This window comes from Eptatretus burgeri, chromosome 17, assembly GCF_056783735.1.
Source record: "Eptatretus burgeri isolate ZD-2024b chromosome 17, Ebu_testis_v1, whole genome shotgun sequence".
NCBI classification, from domain to species: Eukaryota; Metazoa; Chordata; class Myxini; order Myxiniformes; family Myxinidae; genus Eptatretus; species Eptatretus burgeri.
Window position 1 is genome coordinate 12,318,863 of NC_140977.1, and position 8,214 is coordinate 12,327,076.

At 43.5% G+C, this 8,214-nt stretch overlaps 1 protein-coding gene across 9 annotated transcripts in view; it reads left to right on the forward strand.

The window, feature by feature from the left end:
- Nucleotides 1-8,214, forward strand: part of LOC147009331 (uncharacterized) — a 77,323-nt gene that overhangs the window by 19,965 nt on the left and 49,144 nt on the right. For 7 of the 9 annotated variants that reach the window (XM_085861821.1, XM_085861820.1, XM_085861819.1 and 4 more), the window contains one exon: nt 694-7,456. In XM_085861821.1, coding sequence (XP_085717947.1) covers nt 694-2,267 — 1,574 coding nt within the window. In that variant the 3' untranslated portion in view covers nt 2,268-7,456. Of the gene's footprint in view, nt 1-693; nt 7,457-8,214 lie in introns of those variants that run through there. The other 2 variants (XM_085861826.1, XM_085861825.1) reach the window with 2 other exon arrangements.

Below are 8,214 nucleotides of genomic sequence, written 5' to 3' on the forward strand. Positions count from 1 at the left end.
CAGACGCGTGCAAGCCCCGAGCCCTTGGATTTATGGGTTTATGTTGGCCCAGGGTATGGGTGTGGATCGGGGACTGAGCAGCTTTGAGCTTCATGGGAATCATTTCCTCACTGGTCCATTCCCGTGACCATGCGACACCCATTGGCTGAGCCCAGCTCCCACATTGGAGCTGTTGACATGTCGCTGCAGGCCCGCCCATCTTCCGATGCTGCATGCTCGTGCTGCTCTATTAAGTTTCTTGATTGGATTTGTACGCGTGGTCTGTGTCGCTTTATGCGGATGTTGGTTGCATTGGATTTGTATTCGGGGTTTTGCAATGTTGCGTGTGATGTTAAAGTGTTGCAAAGCATGCATGGATGCGCTGCACAGACACAGACACAGAGAGTGAGAGAGAAAGGACGAGAGGATTGAGATGGGGGAAGAATCACAAAGGGTTTCAAATCATCCACACAAACACAACAAATTTCCCTTTCTATTGAAACGAGGGGAGAGATAATTTAGCTGGACAGAATTACGACGGATATAATGGTTAGGGATACATGATGTGTTCGCATATCTCCCTGGGGTCTCTGAAACCCGTAACAGTATATTGTGTTTCCTCAAATCTAATTCACGTGAGATAGTTGTCAATTATACTCTATTTTTAATTGATGGTTTGAAATGTTAACGACTTTTTGTGACTTGTCTTTACAGAGAAACAAATGAAACTGATTTCTTGTTCCAACTGTTCCCAGTCGTTCGACCCAGAAGTTTTCAATCCGCAAATGAATCGGTCCATCTGTGAAGAACCTGACAAGTTCAGCATCGTGTCATACAACCGCTGTTGTAAAAGTTGCACAGAGACCCTCAAGAGTATCCAAGGAAGTGAGAGACCACACAAGTGTTCTGCGTGCGACAAATCATTTTCAGTATTATCATCTTTAAATCTTCATCAAAAATTACACTCACAAGAGAAGCCCGACAAGTGTTCTTTGCGTCCGAAAGCCTTTGCTCAATCAACATTTTTTGATGAACATCAAGGAATACATGCAGGTGGTAAGCCTTTCAAGTGTTCTCTTTGCTCCAAAGCGTTTGCGCACTCATCCAGTTTACGTTTTCATCAAAAAACACACACGGGAGATAAACGGTACAAGTGTTCTGTGTGTCATAAAGCCTTTGGCCATTCATCACGTTTGTACATTCACCAAAGAACACACACAGGAGAGAAACCATACAAGTGTTCTGTGTGTAATAAAGCCTTTATTCAATCAGGAAATTTACAAACTCATCAAAAAACACACACGGGAGAGAAGCCGTACAAGTGTTCTATGTGTCATAAAGCCTTTAGCCATTCATCACGTTTGTACATTCACCAAAGAACACACACAGGAGAGAAACCATACAAGTGTCCTGAATGTAATAAGGCGTTCAGTCAATCAGGAAATTTACAAGCTCATCAACAAACACACATGGCAGAGAAACAATACAAGTGTTCTGTGTGTCATAAAGCCTTCAGCCATTCGTCACATTTGTACATTCATCAACGAACACACACTGGAGAGAAACCATACAAGTGTTCTGAATGTAATAAGGCCTTCAGTCAATCAGGAAATTTACAAGCTCATCAACAAACACACATGGGAGAGAAACAATACAAGTGTTCTGTGTGTCATAAAGCTTTTAGCCATTCGTCACATTTGTACATTCATCAACGAACACACACAGGAGAGAAACCATACAAGTGTGATGTATGTAATAAGGCCTTCAGTCAATCAGGAAATTTACAAGCTCATCAAAAAATACACACGGGAGAGAAGCCGTACAAGTGTTCTGTATGTCGTAAAGCCTTCCGTCGATCATCAGCTTTGCTCGCTCATCAAACAATCCACACGGGAGAGAAGCCCTACAAGTGTTCCGTATGTCGTAAGGCCTTTCGTCGTTCATCAGCTTTACTCGCTCATCAAATAATCCACACGGGAGAAAAGCCATACAAGTGTTCCGTATGTCGTAAGGCCTTTCGTAAGTCATCAACTTTACTCGCTCATCAAACAATCCACACGGGAGAGAAGCCCTGCAAGTGTTCTGTCTGTCATAAGTCCTTTACATGCGTGAAAACATTAAAAGAGCATCAAAGAATACACACGGGAGAAAAGGCATACAAATGTTCTGTATGCCTTAAGGCCTTTCGTCGATCATCAGCTTTGCTCACTCATCAAACAATGCACACGGCAGAGAAGCCCTGCAAGTGTTCTGTCTTTCATAAATCCTTTACTTGCATGAAAACATGAACAGAGCATATAATACATACATACATACATACATACAGGAGTGAAGCCCGACAAGTGTTCTGTGTGCAACAAATCATTCACATTGTTAATATCGTTACGGTTGTGGGATTAGATGGAAGGATTTAATAGGGAATTTATCATTGTGTGGAGTGGCTTGGTCCGTGGACGAGTAGAAAGCAACTCGATGTAACTAAGTTAGGGAACCTGTGAGCTTAAGTGTTACGTATCACCAAACGAGGGTTGGTGGTGCGGTGTTAATAGTGCTGCAGAATAGTGCCACATAACAGACCAATTGCGCATTTTGTGTGATAAGCATGAAAATTGGCACAGATGTAGCTTTTAATGTGCTGAACATTTCTCGGTGTGGGGCGATTTCAGTTTCTTTCCAAGATGGCCGCCAAATTAAAAATGGCTGCCACTGATTAAAAAAACTGCTTTCTGACTTGTTTATAATATTCAAATGTACTAATTTCATATTTTTCATGCTCTTTAACCGTTAGTTTCTATATTGATGTTTGTAAATTTCAACAATGCAACAATTTTAAAAATGGTGCAGAAATCCAAGATGGCCACCATGCTTAAGCAGTTGAGGAGATCCACCTCCATATCTTGCACAGTGTTATCATGGGACTCAACTATGTCTTTCACATGACTGAGCCACCTACTGTATAAAGCAACAAGAAATAAGCATATAAGCACAAACAGTGCGACAGTTCAGTGTTCACATTCACAATAATCGACTAGTATTCGAAATATAAATAAATATAAGTGTTGGCCGATGCACAATAAGTGAGGTCCTACTACTATACTAGAACATATTGAACTCACCTGGCATTGTCCTGTAGTGCTGCATACATTCCTTCATATGAAGCAGGTGGGAAAACCGAAACTTCTGGTACTGTTGGTTCTTTTGTATGTAGGGAAGCCGGTAGTGTGCTGGTGTATTCCTCTGGCAATTCTGATAAGGTCTTCTTTTTAGACTCACTTTGCCGGAGGATCTCTGTGTCTCTCTACTCCATGGACATCGTTGTTCGGGTGCTGAAAGAGGGATATTCCTGTGCCATGATATGCCCCTTGAGTGGTCGTGGAAGTAGGATTGTGGTCCATGTTATCAACTACACTTGTGGTGAATAGACCATGGCGTAAGTTTGCAGGACAAACATGTTCTGCTTCATATCTTGCACAAACTTGTCATATGTCATATGATACGGAGAGCCCAAGGTCATACATTCTGTTAATTAACTCATGCTTTCTTGTCCTGGCATGGATGAGGAGTCCGACGTAAGTAGACAGGGGTGTCTCACGATCCTCACTGTGGTAGTGAGAGGTGGATCCTTCACGACGTCGAATTATGACATTTTGGCGTAAAAGCTGCGAGACAGTTAGTATCGCCTGGGTATCAGTGGCATTGCTTGATTGCTGCACTATGTCTGATCCACCCATTATCATCCCAACGAGGGTCGTCAGAGACTTAGAAACTGATTGGTGCTGACACTCCTTGGAGAATTTCACCATAAATTGAGACTTTTCAAGCTTCAGAATGTCCTTACGAACGATTTCAGCTGCCTTTGCCAACACGATAACCTCGTCAAAGTCACTTTCAAATGCCCTCTTTAGAGCCAGTCCTATGTCATCCTGAAAAGCAAGAAGAAAGTTCCTGCCTTGCTTGTGGGCTTGTAGGTCTGGTATGTTGGCTAATATTCGTTCTTTCAGTCTGGTCGAGTGTTCTCGAGTAGATGTGTCTGCTTCCATGTCATTTAGTCTTGAAGTGTACATCTGATTTAAATCTGCTAGTTTGAACACCGGTGCTACGTCATTCTCCATGCTTTCTGCACGACAGTCTTCAATGTACGAAAACAGCTCCTCCAGGACAATGCCGTGCAGTTGTTTATCAGAAGAACTTTCTCCGCTGTCAGAGCAATTCACCGACTCTGCTTTCTTGTAGAGTGTTTTTAAGCAATTGCTGTGGTACATTGCATCTTGGGACATCATATCTCCAGCGCTCAATTTGGCAACTAACGTATGGTCTCGCACAATTTCTGCACATCGCCGAACATTTCTGTCTAGTTTCTCCGTCGATGCCTTTTGGAGTTTATCTGATTTTTTACCACAAAAGAAGCAAGTGTCTTGCGATGTTCTGGCTGCACCACCACTGCTGTAGCGAGTGACTTTCTTTTTTGGCGAGTCACCGTTGAAGTTTGGTATTGTTGTACTTATCCTTGCATTTTTTGTGCCATTTAGCTGCATTCAACTTTAGAGTTGAAGCAACTCCTGTTCCATTGTTTAACCTTGATAAGTTTATATTATCTGGAAGACTCTGAAGCTCTTTGAGTCTTATCAAATTACCTGCAAGATTATCATAAAGTGTACCAATGTCAATATCAGTCCTCTTTGAATCAGCTGGGCATCGCAGTGGTTCTTTTGATATCTCTTGACACAAAATGCATTTTGTCCAATCGATCGGCGATGATGATGATTCAGATGTTGAAGGAGTTTCTGGACGTTGTCTGGGGTCTAAATTCTTGAAGGATTTAGCCATTGTTGGTATTTTGATTACGACACAACGACCACCACAGCTTCGACAACTAACAGCATGCACTGTGATATGGAATTACTGATCTGAAAGAAGAAGATGAAGGATGAATGAATTGATGAATGCGTGCGATATGCACAGATTAACTGGAAGAGCATTAACTGTGATGCATGGTACAATTACCACATTACACGTTCATATGTTTGTCACCATTTTATCATGTAGCAGCCATTTTAAATTTGGCAGCCATTTTGAATTTGAAAGGCATCTTGGTTAAGAAATGAAGAACATGTGAAACGTAAGGGGAAAAGTTAGTGACATTTCACATTTCTGGTCAATTTTCCAACCAATAATAGGAAATATATTCATTTATATGGTTGTATCGGTAATTTCGCCCATGGCGGCGGCCATTTTGAAAATGACCACCATCTTGGAAAAAAATTCAGTTGGCCCCATATGTAATATTGTTCAGTAGGTAAAACACTACAACTGTGCAAAGTTTCATGCTTATCACCAAAAGTGCACAATACTTCCACCATTCTGCAGCACTATAATTAGCTTATCGAGTAAGAATAAGTTCCCCAGAACGTGATTCCCTCTGTGTTCCCCCCTATGATTTCCCTATGTTGAAGAATAAGTTCCCCTCTGTGATATTCCCTACGTTTTTTATATTTCAAGCCAGGCAGTAAAGCTGGGAAATGCATCCCTGAAACCACAACAAACAGGAGAAGCCCCCGTCTTCCCAGGTTTGGGGGTGAGCAGGCCACGCCCCGGAGGTGGAGGATATAGAGCGCAGAGGAGAAGCTGGTGCATTGCAAGGGGCTTCAGACGACTGCATTGGACGGGAGATCGGTCACACGTGTGGCTTGTGAGGGGCTTCCTTCCAACTACTGCATAGGATGGGGGGATCAGTCGCACATGTGGTTGTTGAGAGGCTTCCAACGGGATAGAAAGAGAGATCCGAGTGATCGAGGGCAGGCAGGCTTGCGCACGTGTGGATTGTGGAAGGCTTCCGGCTGGATTGAACAGGAGATCGGCAGAGCACACACATGAGGTCGGTGTGAGGAATGCACGAGGCAGGTGGCACCTTTGGAAAGAGGAAGGCTGGCACCTTTTGAGCCTTTGTGTGGAAAGCTGTTTGCGGATTCCCTGGCGTACGTCTGCCCTGCCACGAGAGAAGTGACGGTGCCATTTTGTGCACGTGCTGGTGGAAGTGCTCCCCATTCCAAGTTCAACGAGGATCATCTCTAGGCCAAGCTAAGTACAAGTATACTTGAAAAGGGGTGTTTTTCTTTTTATTTTGTTTCCCCGTTGTTCATATTTGAGTGTCTGTGTGCGAGGTCTCGACTGTATGAGTTATTTATTTCATGCCGTCATTATTATTACCTGTTAAATTATTGTCTTTGTAAATATTTGTGTATGTTCATTAAATGTATTCCTTTGAAGAAATTGCATTCGTCCATTTGTAGTGGGTTTGAGGCATAGACTCCTATAGAGAAGGACTGGAACCTCCCATGCTCGGGGTTTGTAACTTGAGTCTGAAGGATCAACTTGAGCCCGGGGCTAAAATGACTTCTAGAAGGGCTAGAGACACGATCTCGGGATCCATATAGGGGTTTTTGAGGACGGCGAGTTCAATAGTGTCATTTTCAACACCACCTGAGGTCATCTTCAAGGTCAAAAGGTCATATTTCAAGGTCAAATTACTGAATTTTGGTATTTTTTGCCCGTTTTTGTGTCTAACTCATAAACGGTGAGAGATGGCTGATTGTAATAAGATGCAAGTGTGTAGAGCTGTCAAACTTTGATATTTATTGTCATATATCGTATTGTGTAAACATTATATGCATGTCACAACTCTATGCCTATTACAACTATGTCTATGTCTATCACTAGTTGGAGAGCTTTTCTTGCCTCCTGAGGCATCCCAAAGCTTTTTCTTTGTCACTTACATTGAGGACATGAGCTTTCAATAGAATGTTAGCTAAAGTAGTACATGCAGCATCACTACTAACTAAAGGTGCATCTACAGAGGATAACAGCTCAGCAAAATGAAATCGGCAATGCATTTTAGTCTTGTCATACAAATTATAGGCATTATGTACAAAAAAGACGGCTGACATAGTCGGCACACTCAATCCACCTCTATTCAAATTATCTAGAAACTCAGATGACACCTCGTTACCATCATTACCAGAAATCGTTAGCAGAAAGGTGGACCAATTGAAGGGCCGGTCCAATCGGGATGCTCAGATTGGACAATGACGTCAGCTTCGCCATGGCTCCTCCCAGAGCTCCGGGATCTATAAAGTACGGAGCAATCCTCAGAGGAGGGGGTTGTTGTTGTAGATCGAAAGGAAGAAGTCGGTGGTTGTTGTAGATTGAAAGGAAGAAGTCGGTTGTTGTGGATCGAAAGAAAGAAGTTGGGGGTTGTTGTAGATCAAAAGGAAGAAGTCGGTGGGAGTTGGTTGAAAGAACGTCAAAGGTGTGAGAAGTCGGTTGGAAAGTGGAGAATTGAAGGAGTTGTGAAAATGTTCCTGTGGCTTGGCTCTGCCTACGTCTCGCCTCGACGGCCCACCTACTGTACTGGTCCCCGCCGACACGACCTCGACCAAGCCTCTTACCTGGTCCTATCTACTGCCCCATTCTCGGCCTTGGACTCCGCTCTTCACCACTCAGGCTCCTGCTACAGACACGATTATCACTCGTGCGGCTGTGGACTGAACTACACAACTTTTGTTGGGTCCCACACCACGGAGCAACCCTCCCCCAAAACGCTCAGGTACTGAGAAAATGTAACCTCAACTCCCTTCCTCGCTGGCTGCAAAAGTTCCTTTCACAATTGGGTTTACTTTGTATGAGTGTGTGTCTGACAGTGTTGGCGCCTGTCCGTTAAGTAAGCCTGTATATGATATTTTATTGTTGTGATTGTTGCTTTTATTAATCTCGCGTCAAGTCTGCACTGTGTCTGCTTTTGTAAGTTGCTTGTATAATTGTCGCACCCCACACCTCTCTCATCTTTCCCTGCATTACACCCCCAATGAACCTTTTGTTGTGCCACATGCTTTTCCACGCTTATTGTAAATAAATAATAATTGTAGAAATGTTCCCAGCTCGCCTTTCTCTTTTCCTCCATTGGTCCAGCATGGTTAGGATCTAAGTTGAGCCAGGTCTTTATTCCCAACAATCCGTTCCTTCTCGCCGGTACGTCCTTGGCAGTGGCGCTCGGCTGCATCCAATCCGGAAAGGTGATCCGTAGTTGGTAGAGTGATCCGGTTTGGACAAGGAGTACCGAGGGCATGGTTCCCCGGTGGTTAAATCACATGGTTAATTAGGTAACCTGATTCGAGACAGGAGGACCCTAGGTCACGCGGTTGAGTTATTGGCGTCCACGGTCGGTTAAGCGACCCGCCG